Source organism: Hydra vulgaris, chromosome 08 (assembly GCF_038396675.1).
Source record: "Hydra vulgaris chromosome 08, alternate assembly HydraT2T_AEP".
In the NCBI taxonomy this organism is placed as follows: domain Eukaryota; kingdom Metazoa; phylum Cnidaria; class Hydrozoa; order Anthoathecata; family Hydridae; genus Hydra; species Hydra vulgaris.
In genome coordinates this window covers 40,401,286-40,420,000 of record NC_088927.1, presented here as the reverse complement: position 1 = coordinate 40,420,000, position 18,715 = coordinate 40,401,286, and the positions used below count along the sequence as shown (strand labels likewise).

Genomic DNA, 18,715 nt, shown 5'->3' with positions numbered 1-18,715 from the left:
TTTCAACCTAAAAACTCATGCTGATCTTGAAATATCACGTTTAAAAGTTATCAAAATTGGTTAAAATCAAATACTGAGAAAAACGCAAAAATAATGAAAAACTAAAAAAAAAAAAAATATCCAGAAATCCTTATCTAATGGTTCTTAATTTTCTTCTTGCTTTTACGCCTTTGATTGATGACTTTCTATAAACATTTTTTATGCTCTCTATAATGCTTTTTAAACGCATTTTGCATAAGCTGGGAAACAGGTAGTGCAAGCATTTGCATCATTGAGCTTAAACCACATTTGCCATCATAAAATTCAATGAATGCTGAACAAATACCAATTTCAAGAAGTTTTCGTTACACAAAATTTTCCTTTGGACATTTTTTCTTGATCATACTGTTTAAGCATTCGTTTCTATTTTGAGTTTTGTCATGCAACCACTTTAACATTAGTGATTCTGCTGATAAATCATGCCAAACTGGCATGATTTATCAACTGAAAAAGAAACTGAAAAAGAAACAAATGTCGCAGTGTAATCGCTGTCAACAGTGGTTCCACAGAATGTGTGAAAACATTCCAGACTTGGTCTTTTCTAAAAAGAGTCGAAGAACACCATGATATTGTTATTGCTGTGGATACGCAGTTTGATAGATACTTAATTAAGTATTGTAGTAAATATCTTAACAATGATAATTTAAAAAATCAGAGCGTTTCTCCATATGGTTTTAGATGTCAGACTAATATAAAGTGGGGTATGTTTTTCTTTTAATAATAATCCTTCCCCATCTTGCATTTTGACTGAAATTTTGATATGTTTTTGTTTGTTATGTTTGAGAATAGAGTTTTGTAACATTTAATTTTTAACTAATTGTTTCAAAAGGTAAGATTTTTTAATTTCAGGTAACAATAAGAGTATTTCTAAGTATTGGTAATTTGTGAAATATATATTAGCAACAAATTTGCTGTATTCTATTAACCCTGTAGATAACCAGCTTTAAGTTTTTCATTTGTGTATGTTATGTGCATAAATAATACATTTTCTATTTGCATCAGTGAAAATATTTTGATATGCTAATTTTATAGGTATATATTTTAAAAGTTTATTTTATAATTATTGATTTCGTTCTTCGAATTTATAATTTTCTTTTTGTGAATCATCAAACAGCTTTTTTATAATTTATTATAATCAGCAAATCACCATATATATAGGTATAGTTTGATATGATCAGATTTAATTTTAAAGTTAAACTGCAAACCATTTAAGAACACTAACAATTTTCCAAAATAATTTTTATGACCTTAAATCACTTTTATTATAAATATTTAATATATTTTTATTGCATCTAAGAACTTTTTAAATTGGTTAAGTACAGTGACTTCTTAGCTGTGAAAGTATTATTTTTGAATATTAGTTTATGTTTGAGAATTTTTTGTTTTTTTTTGGTTTTAAGATGACTTAAATGCTTCATGGAAATTAGTAATGTGTGACTATTATTTTTTATCAATAATGCTTTAAAGATTTTATAAGCCAACTATACGTTGTATTATCGTTATAGTAGCGTTGTTTTGGTGTACGTTGTTTAGTTGTGGTATGGTTATTTTGGTGTACTATTTGCAAAGATTGTTTTTGAGTAGTGAGAAACTTATTTCATTTTACGTTTCATGGATTGATTCAGTATTATTATTTATCTATTTGATGATTCAACTAGGGTCCAGTTATTATTTTATGCATTACCATTTGTTAACAAATATCTCTATATAATAATACTGAACTTAATGTTAATGTTAACAATACCCCTTTTTAAATTAAAGAGCCTCCTTTATGTGCTTTTTGAAGCATCGATTTCAAGAAAAGTTCTTATTTATTGTTATGTTCTAAAGTTCTAGTTTATTGCTATATTTCATTTATTCAATTATTTCATACATTCTATATATTTAGCTATATATTTTAATAGTGATATAGAACTCATGTTGTACCTGTGACTTTTTCCTTTACTGTAACGTCAGAGTTGACTCAAGGTTCTATCCTTTGCCCTCTAATTCCTACTAAAATTCAACTAAAAATAAGTCATCAACTAAAATTTGTTCTGGTGTTCCTCGTCATTCAATTAAGTCTCGTCCATATACAGTGTCTGTTCCTTAGTGCTCTCAATCTTTTGAATGCTCTGTTAATTGTTATCATGCTCTATAGTCTTCATCTTCAGTCTTGTATAAAACAAAACAAAAAATCATTATTTAGGTTTAAATATTTATTGCTATTATAGTCAGACACTTTGGTTTAAAATCTTTAAAGATTTAGAGATTTTTATTGTTTTTACTGTTTATTGTTTATAATTTTTTTGTTAATTTATTTAGTTCTGCCGTTCCACAAATTTGTTAAAGTTTCCTTACTGTGGAAACATGGTTTTAGTTTAGTAAATTTTTATGATTTTGAATTTACTTTTTTAATTATAAGCTAACAGTTTAGGAAAAGAACTTAAATTCGACACAAGGTAATACTTTTGACTTTTGGAAACATTAAAAAACTAGTTAATGCTATTCGAAACGTTACAGCTACTCATATTAGGCTAAGTGATTAAAAATGAGCAATTGCTCTTTTTACTCAGTAGTTCGTCAGCTTTACTAATAAAAACTTCAGCAGTTTTCTTCATATTTTTATTCACGTAAAGTTTAGCAATTTGTTTTAATAGCTGTACTTTGACTTCTATTATAATTTGTATATTTAATAGCTGTACTTTTGGCTTCTATTACACAATTTGTCATTTTGATTACTGTACTTATGGCTTCTATTATGTGATTTGTACTTTAGATGGTTGAACTTTTGGCTTTTATTATATTTTTTGTATTTTTAATAGCTGTACTTTTGACTTCTAAAGTAGGATGTGTATTTTTAATAGCTGTAGTTTTAACTTTTATTACATGATTTGCACTTTTGATGGTGTATTTTTGGCTATTGCATAGTTTGCTCTTTTGATAGCTGTACTTTAATAGATGTTCTTTTGACATCCATTACGTGGTTTGTACATTAGATATCTGTTTTAAATTGCAGTATATAAAATAGCGAAAAGCTATGTCTTTCATTAGCAAAATAGAACATGTCATGTGAGATTTAACTCACACTATACCTTTGGTTGTACTGTTGATATACGACAGAATTTTTTCTTTAGTCTTCAACAATTTTGCTTAAGTTTTTATTCACTTAAAGCTGAGCAATTACTGAGTAAAACAATTGCTCATTTTTATTGACCCAGCCTTTAGAAAATAATAATTTTTGTTATATTCATAGTGAGGGATTAGGTTTTTATGGCTTATTTGCAGAGTAAGGTTATTCGTTTTTTTTTTAACAAAGATTTAAAAAAACTTCTGCCTTATATCAACAGTTCAATCAAAGGTATAGTGTGAGATATCCCTTTTATCTATTTTATATCTCCAATCATTTATTCTATCTCTGAAAAAAAAAGTCTCGTCTTGAAGTCAAAAAAACACAAACTATAATTACGGCAACCGTTTTTAATTTGAAATCGAGGCGTACTTTAGACTTCTATTATATATCGCTAACCGATATAAACATAGCGTGCATTTGCGGATTTGAAAGTTTATGGCAAACGACATTGTGCTTTGAAAGTATGAATAATAACTTTAACTTAACAAACGGCAACATGGTTTATCATTATCATAAACTGGTAATTTAGTTTTCCATTATGTCAAGGCAGAGTCGGTAAGAAGGTGGTTGCTAAGGAAGTTGCTTTATTCGAAAAAATTTTTAGTGTTTCAAAAAGCTGCTTAGATCACAATTTATGTTATTAATATTAAAAAATAGTTTTAAAAATGTGTTCCTCATAAAATTTTACATCAAAAATGATAATAAAATTTTTTTTGATTTTTTTCAAAATTTCAGGTTATGCACATTTTAATATAAATATTAAAATGGAAAATCCGAATACGTAAGAAGGATTACTCAGTTTCTCATCGAGGAATGAATAACATTTCAAGAAATGATTGTCATAGATTTTTCGGCCATGTTAGACAAAAGGCATTTAAAGAATTTAGCAGAGAAAGTTTGTAATAAAACTTATTTTGAAAGTAAAACTAATTTACTGATTTATATAAATCGTATATTTTATGTGATTGTATTGTAAAGTTGTCATTTTTATGAATGGATTAAAAAACTATTTAAAAGAATTAAATAATTTAACAACGACATTAAAATACTCTTAAAAGGGCTAAAAAGCCTTAAAAACTCTGTATCATCTAACTTTAGTGAAACCTACAACTTGATCGTGGGCAATATTTTGTTGGTTTAATTTACAATAATAATAACATGAGCTTTTTTGCCTTTTATGAAATAAACTGCAGCTTTTTTAGGTAAATATTTTAAAATTAATTAGTACAAATAATAATAAAAGTAGTTGAAAACAATAACACTATACTATGTACTTTATCCGATGTGCGGGTTTTCTAGATAAAAAGACATGGTTGTCGCTATACCAGAGCCGGAACCACAGTTTTCACTACTTTCAAAAAACTTTTCATGAAATTTGAATTCTCTCAAAAATTTGAATCTTAATATTTCAGAAAATCATGGTTAAAATACCTTCTTCCCACCCGAATGGTTGGTGGGCTGTTATGTGGGTTCCTCTTATTTCCAAGCTCAAATTACTGCAATTTTTTGTAACAAATCTGTATTTGACATTAGTATTAAAAATAAAAATGTTATAAAATACGATTGTATAACGAACATTACAAAATTCAACTAAGTACGCATATGAAATGCGATAAATAATTAAAACTTGTTCAGCTTTTGGGAAATTCTAAGAAACAAACCAATATAAATAATGAAAAAGCATTTACAAGAATATCTAGTTTCAACGACACGAAGGAAAACTACGCATTAAAATTCGTTTCTTCTCAGTAAGTTTTTTTACATGAATGAAGGCGGTTTCCTAGTTACCTGGAAATATTTCTAAGAAAATTTAACCGGTAATTCCCTTCATTCATTAATATTATATAAAAAGTAAAAAAACGAAAAGAAATGAAAAAGATTAAAAAATTTCTTGCTGGGTGCAGTCTGCAACATAAAAAACAAGAAAGCAATGCTTATAAAGCTTCTTTTAGGTAAAATGATATAAAAATACATATCTCATGTGTAATAAAATTGAAAAATTTAGTTTTGTTATAAATATATACATGTATATATATATATATATGTAAATATATTTATATATATATATATAAATATATGTAAATATATATATATATTTAAATATATTTATATATATATATATATATATATATATATATATATATATATATATATATATATATATATATATATATATATACATGTATTTGTGTATATATATATATATATATATATATATATATATATATATATACATGTATATGTGTATATATATATATATATATATATATATATATATATATATATATAGATATATATATAGATATATATGTATACATATACATGTATATATATATACATGTATATATATATATATATAATATATATATATATATATATATATGTATATATATATATATACATATACATGTATATATATATATATATATACACATATACATGTATATATATATATATATATATATATATATATATATATATATATATATATATATATACACACATATACATGTGTATATATATATATATATATATATATATATATAAATATATATATATATATATATATTTATAAATATATATATATATATATATATATATATATATTAATGTATATATAGATAAATATATGTATATATATATATATATATATATATATATATATATATATATATATATATATATATATATATATATATATGTATATATATATATATATATAGATAAATATATGTATATATATATATATATATATTTTTTTTTTATTTCATTTTTTCATTTTATTTTATAAATCTTTATTTAAAATTGATTAGCATTACAAGTAATGAATTGTACAATTTTATCTGTCCTTTAATATCAATAGTTTGCTAAGAATACAAGGGGGATAATTATTTATGCATCGAAAAGGCAGTAGAGCTTCCAATATTGCTTTGGAGGTAGAGGTCACTGACGCCATCAAATATATATATATATATTATAATAACTTTTAGCAACATTGGTTTTAATACTTGTAAAGGCAAAGTCAAAAATGCTGGATCAAAGTAAAGGTACGCTTTCTACAAACCCACTGAATTTCAAAATTATTCCGAAATGCGAAAAAAAATCGTGCACGGAGGCTTTGAAGAAATTCCATAGTTTAACAGAAGATTTGATTATGGATAGGTATTATTTTGTGGCTGTTCATCGTCTAAAATGCTTATTGGTAAGTTTTTCAAAATTTCAGAATACATTTCCTCATATTCTTTTTAAAACTTTTCCATTTAGAACTTAATTTTTTTTAGGTTTTACGGCTAACTAAACACGACTTGACCTTAAATGATTCTGCTTGTTCTTACCACACTACAGAAGGTTTCATTAAAAGTCCAAATGTTAAATCGCTGACTTCGGTAAGAACTTTTGCTCCATTATCATAGGTGCTAATGGATACCTTTATAAGTTTTATTGAAATACCTTAAGTATACATGAACAGAGCAGAACGGGGCTAATTGAGAAATTTTTCAATAAACCTAAGATTGCCTTAAGTTTACTGAGCCGCTCAATCTGCCCCAAAGAGGTAAACTTAGCAAATGTGTTGGACAAGTTCAGCAATCGACAAATAAATGAATATGCATTGTGTGGAATTTAGTTAAATCTTCAAAAAACTATTAATATGATTATAACTATAGTAGTAAGCGTGTTTATAACTTTATTTTACACACTTTAGTAATGTAAGTAAGAGGAGAGAAAAACTTAAATAGTAAGAAAGTTATTGAATTATTATGAGCTTTGAAGGTTGATATAATAATTGCTGTTTTGAAAAAAGTATATGAAATGTACCGCAAGAATTTTTCTTATCAAAGGTGTGTTTTGCGTTTAACAGTTCAGTTTTATTCGTTTTTTTCAAAGTTGCTTTTTTCAACTTACCTTAACTAATTTTGGTCCAAAACAGAAAAAGTACTCTTACATTCTACTCGACTGCGATTTAATAACCTTTATTATTATTTTTTTTTTTTTTTTTTTTTTTTTTTGTAGCAAATTGCGTTACCATTCTAATTCTTTAATTTTTTTATTAGATATTTTGTCATGCAATGCTTATTTTTCAATATGTCTAACTTGTTCCTATGCTCAACTAGCCACGTTCTACCTTTGACTATAAATCTTGCTATAATGCTTGCCAAAATATATGTTTTCTTAAGACTTAATTGTTTGTATGAACTATTATTTTTGAAAAGGTTTATTAAACAGTTTTTCTTCCTGTGATATTTGTAATACCTTAAAATTTAAAACCCCAATTTTATACTGGAACTATTTATATCTAATAATTATTTGAACAAGTTAAAAACCATTTGAAAAAGTTAAAAATATCTTAATAGAAGAAAATCGACTTTTTAGGATTTTTCCGCTCTTCGACTATATGAAAACTTATTAGATAAGATTCTTGGAGAGTTATATATTGTAATGAAACATGAAGCAAGTATTGAATCTGGTCAAAATTTTATGGTGACGATGTTACAAATATGCAACAGCGTGAAATCGCTTTACATGCGAATTAAAAGCATCGTAGAGGTTTGTAAATATTAAACAAATAACATAGTGTTTAAAACTTGTTAAAAAAATTTTCAGCAGTTTTATGTTTGTATTAACTTACAAAAGTAAATGACCTACCAGTATTTTTAGTTACGCCAAAGGCTGAATATAAAATCCACTCCATGTCTTTATGTATAATGAAGAGGCAAAACTTAAAATATGATATGCTTTTAATTTAGATATTTTCGGATTGTAACTGCGAAGTACTCAATGAAACTAAGGAACTGTATATTCAAAGCTACGATGTCTTGACAAAAAAATATCACTCTAAAAGCATGTTGATCATTCTCAAACAGTTAGAAGTTTTGAATAAGATTTTTAAGGAAGATTTTTGGGAAAGAAAGAAAAAGTATGTTTTATGCGACACTTTTAACTTCAATTAAATAACATTATTTGGTACCGTAAAATGAGGTGACTTTGGCCAAATTTAAAATCTTTTTTTTTTTAAATTTAATTATAAATGGTTAATATGTTGATATAAATTGCATTAGATGTGCATGATGTCAAAGAATTAAATAGTCTAATTAAATATAGTTAAAATAAAAAATAAAAAAATTATATATTTAACACTTTTTTTTTTATTTTAAGGGCGAGTCAAGTCACCCCTACACTGGTGGTGACTTTGGCCATTAAACTGGCCTAAAACTGGCCTAAAAGCAAACTATAATTATTAATTAATCATTTCATATTTTACTAATTCACAGATATATTAATATTAGGCGATATGTTTTTAAGGCAAAAAAATATTAAAAACAACAGCTTGAAACTAACTTACAAATTTATTCAAAATATAAATCACAAAAAAACCTTATTAATATTTAAAACTCAAAAAACTATGCATCAAGCATCAAACTAACAGTGCTAGAGTTATTTAATAGATTATTTGTAATTATTTGTTGCTCAAGAGTGAATACCTTGGTTTTTTTACAACAGCCAACAGTTTTTCTTTGTCGTATTTGTATTTATAGCTGCTTGCATATTAACTACATCAATTGATGATACACTTTTTCCTGGGACAACGGAGACTTTATGTTGCTTTTTATTAGGGGTCTATAATCATCACCTGTAGCTTCAACTAAATGTTGTGTGAAAGAACCACTGACAAGAGAACCTATTTCTACAGTGACATCTTCATTTATAAATGTTCTTTTAGGAAGTCTATCAAGCACTTGTTTTTGATCAAGTGGGTATAATTCAGTTTTTCTGAAGCCTTTCTTCATACTTTCACAACCAGGTTCTTCAATTTTTTTTTAGGAGACATTTAAGCAATGCTGGAAATTGGTCTTTTGGAATGGATGAAGCCTTAAGTCCTTTGCCAATTTGCTTCCAAGTTGTACATATTTTTCTATACTGAGCTTTCATTGGTCAAAAATATGCAACATCCAATGACTGCATTAAATGCGTGGAGCTAGGAGGAAGTGCAATAAACTTGATGTTTTTTTCATTACACAATGGCAGTACATATGTGACGACAAATATTCTAAAATTAGAACATGTTTTCTTGAAGGTTTTATTAGTTCAGGTAATAATAAAGGTTCAAACCAATCTGTAAAATAACTGGAGTCAAACAATTCACTCTCTGAGCGGTTACAACATGCTCCTTTTGGTCCGTTTTCTGTCCAAGTTGTCCACATCGAATCTGCTTTATATACAATCTATGAAGAAAGGATATGCCCTTCTGCATTACCATAACACATCGAAGATGTAGCAGACTTAGTTAAATTAATTATCCTCTCAGTTTATTTTGATCCTCGCTTTGTTATTACTAGTTTATTACCAGGGTCGCCGGTTAAATTAGTTTCATCGCGATTCTTCATGTTTTTTGGAGGAACACCTGCCAATTTAACTGGGAATCCAAAAGAAGACATATTTAAAATATAGTTTGCAAAAACTTCTTCTTCAATTTCGCTAAATATTGTGCAACCGCCTGGTTTTTTATTATGTAAACCTTTCAGTTTATTATTTATTTTTGATAGAGGTATTTTAAAAGTTAAGCAAGCATCTGTTTGTATTAAATTACCACTTCTTGCTTCTTTTAAATATTTGGTTAATGTTACGTGGGTGTATGGAATATAATCACGACTCCCAGCAACACTTTTATATGTTCTTGTCATAGTTTCTTTGATATAAATATGACTATTAATTAATATTTTGTCCTAAAAACAAAAATTGAATATTAAACCAATAAGATTATATATATAGGCAACATTTTCTGAAAAATAAATCAAAAATATAATATTGAAAATCAGTTTCAACGAACTCACACCTTGACATCACATAAATTTAACAATTTTTATAGACTCTAGGGGAGACTGCAGGGTAAGTTGATGAATTGTGTTTATCTTTAGAGCCTTTTATCAGAGAGCGACAAAAATGACACAGAACCTTCCTAATTGACTATTTCATCATTCACTATAGTATTTTCAGGATTCGCGCATGCGCATGGTAGATATTAAAATTTATGTGTTTTTTGGACAAAAACGTAACTTTTGGAACATTGCTTCCTTTTTACTTTTCGAAGAAAATAGTTGGTCGTATGAAAAAAAAAGTATTGTAAAAGTCACAATTGGTTTACTATATTCAGTCAGACTTTTTTTCAAAGTTGCCGTTTTTCAAGATCTATAGACTGTTTATTGAAAATAAGGCTTTCGGGGTAAGTTGACAAAATTTTCACGGGGTAAGTTGGCTCATAGCATTTACTATGGAAAAAAAAAAAACATATTTTTATAAAATTAATTTTTTTTTTTTTTTAATTTTTGACAATATTAAAAAAAACTTACTCTTACAAAAAAATTAAAAAAAAAATTTTTTTAATTTTTTTTTTCACAGATAAAAAGTGGGATACTGTTTTGGCTGTTATACGTACTAATATTTAGTACCAGCTAAAACTAATATTAAATTTTTGGATTAAATTTGTTGCCAAAATTAATAGTAAAAAAATTTCTATTAATTTTGCACTTAATAATACATAATTAATCATTTTTATAGTTTTCGCCAACTTACCCCGTGGTGGAGTAAGTTGGCGCAATTTTTTTTTTTTTTTTGAGGGAGGCCCCAAAGTATTTTTTTTTTGTAAGTTAATGCAAATTTTATCAGTTACCCAAATTTATACTCTTTGAGACTACACTTAATACTTTCTAAAAAATGTGCTGTTTGGGCTACAGAGCTCATAGAGTAAAAACCGAGCCAACTAGCCCCGGTCTCCCCTAATAAAAAAAGAAATAATTATATCAATAGTTTTGCAAAATACAACTAATCTCATTAATAAATAAACAGAATAACTTTACTTTTATGATAAACTTAACCTTGGAAGAAGTTGCTGAAGTGCAAAGTAGTTTTTAAAAGTTAAAACTATTTTTATAAATTAGCCAAAGTCACCTCTTTTTATGGTATTGTTCCAATCGATAACAAAGCAGTATGACGTTTTTCATACCAGATGTCACCTGTGATATAGTATTTAAATACAACTTTAATGTGAGGCTTTGATGTCTGTGATCATATTTTTAATCTAATTTGTATATTAAACACAGCATATTTTTTTTGTGAAACTTAATAAATATATATTTTTCTTAAATTTAAGATAAGCATGATTTATATATTAGCAATAATGAAATATACACTGTAATCGTTTTTTATTTATTTGTTAAAAATAAAGTAAATAGTCTGATTTTTTCTTATTTATTTTATGAAAAAAATCTCTTTTTTTTACTGTTTGATTACCACAAAGACATCATAAAACTACGGGTTACTTACCACAAAGAAATCATAAAATCTTACTTTTAAGTCGGTCATTTCTACTTCAAAACAAGTATATTCAGGGGCGTCCGTTGTACCCATGTTGGCCACCGATTTAATATAAAAGTTTTATTTTTTTTGAAAAGTAAAGTAAAGTCAAAGTTATACTTAAAGATTAAATTCAGGGACGCCCGCAGCACCCGTTTTCAGCAACCATTTTAAAAAACTTTACTTTTTTTAAGATCAATAATATAAAAACTACATTAACTAGATTTATTCAAAATCATACAAGTATAGATTTATAATATATTAGTACATAAATAAATTATTATTTACTTTTTTTGTGAAGTTAAATTTTAAGTTCATTTGTTTGTAATTTATTTGTTCTTATTTATATAATTATCTTTATATATTAATGCTGAACTTAATTTAATAAAAATTAATTTATTAATATGCAGTGTACTTTCTCCTTAACTTAAGTAAATTTTAACTTTAACAATTGATAATAGTAACAATTTTGACATTGTCGCAAACAACTTTAACAAAGTTAAAAATATACTTTTGCAAACTAGGCGAATATTTTTGAATCGTGGTTTTTTTCGATTCATACAAATATATTATTGACTCTAAAGTAAAATAAAGACCATTTCTAACTTGGTGATGAGCGTGTTTCACACGGAACCCTTGGCAGTCAATGCAACCTAGATAATGGTGAGAAAGAGTCGCAGAACTTTTATTTATAAAAAAATGTGAACAAAAGTGTATGCAAATATCTAACATGTGTAAACTTTAAATCATGTAATGTTAAAACATATTAAAACATATATCAAGTTTTGCAGCTTTACTTTAACTTGAAACTGCGGCAACATCGTTGCAGGATTGAAAAGTCTTTTTTTTTGAAAAAGGAATAACCTATTTACTAAAAGTACCATGGAGTTTTATCTGCTGCGCAGACCCCTATTTTATTAGTAGATTTGTTTGTTTGTTTTTTTGAGTTTTATCCACTATTAGGGGTTCCTCAAGTGGCCGAATTGTTTAATTTTAGACTTTTTTACCCTTTCTTAAGCTTATTTTCAACACATTTGAGCGAGTAATTAAAACTCAAAATAATTCTACTTTTTTTCTTTCCAGAGTTTCTTCTAAGTTAGTAGAAAAAAATAAAAATGCATGATAATTTAATTTGCTTAAAATATTTTGTCTAAACCTAACTAAAAAATTGCATATTTATGCGGATTTTTACCAATTTTTACCCTTCGCGTTTACGTACTTTTGCGTACTTGCTAAAACACGTTATGCAAATTACTTTTTAGCAAAGATGATATTTAATTTTCGTTTAAAAACGCGGGAAATAATTATTGATAACTTTCATGATATACTTACTTCATATGCTTATTAGAGCTAATTACTAGAGTTTTATTCATGTCAGGATAAAGTATGAAAAAAGTAAATTTTTTGGTTGGGGAATCCAGGTCATCCTTACCAAAAGACAAATTTTCTACAGAGCAAGAGGTTTTGCAATACTTCTTGCATTTAAAGGAGAAGCATCCAAAACAAAAAAAAGTAGAATTATCCACTGTCCGTTGACAAAACACTATGAAATCAGATGCCATAATGAAAACTCTTTATGCTGCACTCTTTCAAAGTTAATTGCACCTTGGTTGAAGGGTGGATTTCAGATTTTGCAATTACAAACAATTAGGTAGGTACCAGACTGTATATGTTTTTCTTTTATTTGTATATTATTATTTATTGGAGGAAAACAATTAATATAACAAATGTCTGCTGTTAAATAAATTAATTAACAGAAATAGATGTGTTGTAAAATGTTCAGAATCTACAAATCACATTTTTTAGTAAAAAGATAGAGAAGCTGATCCAAATCTGGAAACTGTTAAAAAAAAACAAATCAAGACAAACTTTATCAGAAATTGAAAAAAGGAAGAAATTTTTAACTCACATGAAAAGGATCTTTTGGATTGCATCTGAGCTCGATACTCTGGTTGCAATCATTAAAGCTGATAAGAAAAGAAGTTATCGAGACAAGACTGAAGGTATTGCTTTTTTATTAGGCCAATTGGGAGATTGAGGTCAAAAAAGCAGATACTGTTCTACTTCCAAAAGATATTCTCAAGAGAACTGCTGATACTGCTGTTGGGGAAGGAATAAGTCATAGGCACCATACTGCTATGGTTAATAGTATAATTGCTACATCAGGTGGAAACATAGATGAATTTAAATGTTCGACCTCTACAGCATTAAGAGCAGCAGATAAAGTCATTTATGATGAATCAAAGAGGATCAAGGACAATTTGAGAAATTTCAGAATTAATAATAAGAATATTTTAGTTCAACTCCATTTTGATGGAAAAGGATGTCATGAATATACTGATGGGAAAAAATTGGAAAAAGATCGATTAGCAATATTAATAAACGGTAACATGGAAACGCAACTGTTGGGAATTCCAGCAATTTTTTCCGGAACTGGCGAAAATCAAAAAAATCAGCGATCAGAGATATCTTGAATTGCTTTGACCTTACAAACAGTATACTAGCTGTTACATTTGATACAACCAGAATCGTCACTGGAAACAAAAATGGAGCTGTATCTTTACTGGTAAATGAAGTTTTTCAGTTATCTATTGCATGCCGACATTATGTAAACGAGCTATACATAACACATTTCTGGAAAAATTATCCAAGTAGTGTTACTTCTGGACTAGATAATATGCTGTTTAAAATATTAAAATCAGCATGGAATGATCTTGGTGTAGAGAACCAGGTAGGGTTTTACAAAAAAAGTATTTTTTCAATTTTGAGCTCTTTGATTTTTTTTTGACATTTTAAATAAAAAGGTGTTGAGAAGATTGACTATTCCAGATGAAGCATGGCTCGGTCATCTAAAGCATGAAAGTATAACGTTCTGCAGAAATATTATCACCCATGGGTCTCTGAAAAAGGTAGCCCGATGACTAGATATTTTAATACGTAGTTATGTTACAATATGTACTATGAAGTAGTAATATATTTTAGATTTTTCGTGTTTAATTCTATTATTCTTTATAAGACAAAAATATACATACCTATGTTTATTGCATTATACCAATATACTTCTGATTTAATTTAATTTTTAGGATGTGGCTACAAGGAAGGACTACATTAAGCTGACAGAGCTTACACCTATGGTGCTTTCTAAGGAAAAGTACAAGTTTCGTACAACCCGGAGCAATCCATAATGCCCGTTTTATGGCAAAAGGTAGAGAGTTGTAGGTTTATGATAGGTAAAAGTCCAAAGTTAAAAAATTATAGCTTCATAGCAAAAAAAAATGAATTTTTTTTGCATGATCAAATATTTAGCTTTTCAAAAAAATAAAAATGTATGTTTTTATAGGTATCTAATACATAAAGCTCCAGCTTATGATGGATGCAATACCCAGTCTGACAAATCGACTGAAAAATGAAATTACTGAAGTGGCATCTTTTGTGGCTGTTTTCTATACTACCTGGTTTCTCAAAGCTGAACTATCTGCTGTGGCTCCTCGTCATGTACACTACACCAAGTTAATAAGTATGATATATATATATAAATATATATATATATATATATATATATATATATATATATATATATATATATATATATATATATATGTATATATATATATATATATATATATATATATATATATATATATATATATATATATATATATATATATATATATATATATATATATATATATATATATATATATATATATATATATAAGGATTCTATTATGAATAAAAAGTTTCTAATATTTTTTTTAAGTAAAGCTAGTTACTTAACAATTTTTTGTTTATACAGGATATGAGAGCTCTTTGGGAAATGAATAGGTTTAAGGAGTACAATCTGAAATTGCTCAAAAACTATACAGCTTTGAATTTCGTATCTTAGATAAATATTCGTTAGCCCGAATAAAAGCTAACATAGAGGTCCTCAATTCTTTAGACTTCAGTGGACCGAAGCCGCCAAGCTTAGTTGAATTGTTCACAGAAAATTCGTGGCTTTTATTCCTTATGATAGGGCAGAGTAAAAGTGACTGTCAATGGATGAAAACCGCGCCAGAATATTGGACTTGTAACCATTTCTACCTAAAATTTAAAGATGCTGTTTTTAATCTTGCAGTTGTTAATGATTGCTCTGAAAGAACTGTTAAATTCATAAAGGACAACATTGATATTGCCAGAAAGAAAGAAAAAAGATAAGATTCACTTTTATTCTTGCACAATTACAAAAGGAAGTATGTAGGAAAAAGCAAAACCTCCAAGAAAAACAAAAACACAATATAAAAATATAACATAATATTTGTAAAAAATAACACTATTATTAAGAAATTTTTAAAAGGAAATTGCTAGACGTTTTATGCAACATATTTGGTGTTTTTTCCAAATGACTTAACATATCAAAAAAGTTATTACGTTGCGTAAAAATCAGAAAAAATTGCATAAATTTGCGATTTTATAGATAGATTTGCATAAAATATTTCAGATAAATAAAAATATCATGCATTTTTATTTGTTTCTTCTAACTTAGAAGAAACTCTGGAAAGAAAAAAAACTTAATTATTTTGAGTTTTAGAACTTGCTCAAACATGCCAAAAATAGGCTTAAAATAGTCTAAATTCAGGCAATTGGGGTACTTGAACAACCCTAAAAATGGTCAAAATTAAAAAAAAATTAAAAATTTATTAATAAAATAGGGGTCTGCGAGGCAGATAAGACTCCATGGTACTTTAAATTTTTTCATGACCCCAAAATGAAGCAGTCTAATAAACATACTTTAAGTTTTGGGGTTTGGCTTCTACTTAAAAATTCCATTGCGTCAACCTCTCCTTAATTTTGATCTATAGCATTTATTTATATTAAAAAATACTATTATGTAGTTTTAAATTTTTGTAAGTCGACGTTCCAGCGTGGCCGTGTCTTTGGCGCGCTGAACTTTTGAACACATGAGCCATAGTTCGAGTCCTAGCACTAGTTAATTTTTTTTTTTTTTTATTTAGATTTTTTTAAATACAATATACTTATGATGTTTTATAGAGATTATATACAAACATATGCAATGATATTGTAAATTTTTACAAACGAAAATATTTTAAAAATTCTTAAAATTTGTTGCGTATATGTAATGATTGAAATACTTATGCTATTTTAGTTTTACATTTCAAGTTTTTTTACAGCTAAGTTGAGTTGGTGCAAGGAAAATGAGCTCTATATAGAACGTAAATTATATAGAACCAAGGACGGATCCTTAAATCGGGGGCATCGGGAGCGATGGGGGTAATCGCCGCCTTCTCCTCCTTGGAAAGTTTTGAAATTTTTTGCTTAAGTAAGTTTATATATTCAACACAGCAAGTTGTTTGAAAACGGAAATAATATAGTTAGGCTGTCTGAATAAAAAACTTTAATAAAATTATGTGTTGCAAATTCAAAATTGTGTGATTGCTTGCTTACGAATTATTAAATCTAAAAATGACCCCTTCCCCATTACTAGATTGTCTGCATCCCCCAAATTTAAAAATACGTAAACTGCTCCCACCCCCCACCCATCCTTCCCATTACAACATGGTCTCGGTCCGCCCTTGTACAGAACTATGAAGTTGTTTGGATTTGCATTTTAAATAACAAAATTTAAAAAAAAAAAAACAACCTGATGATTTGCCACGCGGCCACCTTAAATTTTTTAAACAGTTAGGGGGTTCAAAAAGTTTGTTTTTAATAAGAACATAAATGAAAATTCTTGTTTTGTATATAAATTAAATCATTTACTAAATATATTATTTTTAAAATAATTAAAACTTAAAATTTTTTGATATTAAAATAATAGGGAAATTTAAAGTATTACAGCCAACTAACACGCCCCCGTTTCAAAACCGAGTGTGCAACAACGACAGAATTTAGATAACTATCAAAATAGTTTTATACTCAATTATTTTTTGGCTTAATTTTAAGATTAGGGATAGTCCATAAATTACGCAACACTAAATTTCACTAATGAACCAACCAAAAAAGATTTCTCTCGCATTTCTTTTAAAGTTTTTTCTCGCAGAGTCGCAAGTTAAATAAAAAATCATAATAGCTCATTGAGTTTAATGAAAATCGCCACCTAAAAGAACTTAAGATCTCCTTCTTCTTTTTTAAAAAAGTTTTGAGCTGCGAAATTTAGGGATGATCCCAAAGCTTTTTATAGTCGATAGTTTTTAATGGTCTAACATCTTCTTAGTTCAGCCATTTGTATACCGTTGCGTACAAACGTCTTTAAGTGTAAACGTTTTCAGCATATGTTGAGTTTGCAGGCAGTATATGGAACAGTTGTGTATAACAAATCTATAAAAATAAGAAAACGTTTGAATTTTATTTTAACAATTAGAAAACGTTTTTGCTGAATTACAATTTTTTTGCAATAAATATTTCTATGATTATTATAGATATATGCTTTAATAAAAATTTTGTTATAAATATTGCTGTAAATAGAGCAAGACCGAAAAATATTCAAAATTTATTAGCGTAGGTCTTAAATCCCCAAAAAGGACACTGATGACGCACTAAACCGATGAGCTACCACTAATATGCGTTTAGGAGAAAAATGAACCTTTTTAAATAAATAGTTTTAATAAATCTTTTATAAGCTCTAGGTATGCGGAAAAGAAGTGCATGTTATTTTTTTTTGCTCTTAAAGCAATTTTTCAAAATGAATTATTTTACGTACAAATAATGAAGTAAATAAATAAAAGTTATAGAAATGATCAATGTGGAATAGATAAGAATAGAAATCGTGGGTTTGGTAAAGACCCGTATTTTATGGATCCGGAAGGCTAAGATATATACATAAGGAAAAAGTATAGAAAAGGTAAGTGTGGAATAGACTTACAAAGACCGTATTTTTACGGGTCAGATTAGCTAATACATATATATATATATATGTATATATATAATATATATGTACTTATATATATATATATATATATATATATATATATATATATACATATACATATACATATATCGTACATACATATATATATATACATATATCGATTTATATATACATATATATATATATATATATATATATATATATATATATATATAAATATATATATATATATATATATATATATATATATATATATATATATATATATATATATATATATACAGTATTGGACAAAACATTTGCAACCAACATCGAACAATGCTAAAAAGTGTTCTTAATTTTACATG

General features: G+C 26.9%; 1 protein-coding gene and 1 long non-coding RNA gene across 2 annotated transcripts; both read left to right on the top strand.

Annotated features, from left to right (window-relative positions):
• The first annotated feature begins 4,968 nt into the window (after positions 1 to 4,968).
• On the top strand, positions 4,969 to 11,384 carry LOC136083834 (uncharacterized). The gene is made up of 5 exons (XM_065803708.1): positions 4,969 to 5,103; positions 6,142 to 6,353; positions 6,433 to 6,537; positions 7,523 to 7,696; positions 7,897 to 11,384. Exons 1-5 carry the CDS (start codon positions 5,082 to 5,084, stop codon positions 8,098 to 8,100), a joined length of 717 nt encoding a protein of 238 aa, XP_065659780.1. The 5' UTR covers positions 4,969 to 5,081; the 3' UTR covers positions 8,101 to 11,384.
• Positions 11,385 to 12,878: 1,494 nt separating this feature from the next.
• Positions 12,879 to 15,860, top strand: LOC136083835 (uncharacterized). The gene is made up of 6 exons (XR_010640135.1): positions 12,879 to 13,151; positions 13,307 to 14,231; positions 14,305 to 14,409; positions 14,584 to 14,705; positions 14,841 to 15,017; positions 15,297 to 15,860. It is a non-coding gene; the product is annotated as an uncharacterized LOC136083835 (long non-coding RNA).
• The last annotated feature ends 2,855 nt before the right edge of the window (positions 15,861 to 18,715 follow it).

Excerpts from the sequence above, each read along its gene's own strand:
- LOC136083834 (XM_065803708.1), top strand. The coding sequence starts at position 5,082 with ATGCTTATAAAGCTTCTTTTAG. Across the intron at positions 5,104-6,141 it reads GCTTATAAAGCTTCTTTTAG|CAACATTGGTTTTAATACTT; the intron begins GTAAAATGATAT and ends AATAACTTTTAG. Across the intron at positions 6,354-6,432 it reads ATCGTCTAAAATGCTTATTG|GTTTTACGGCTAACTAAACA; the intron begins GTAAGTTTTTCA and ends AATTTTTTTTAG.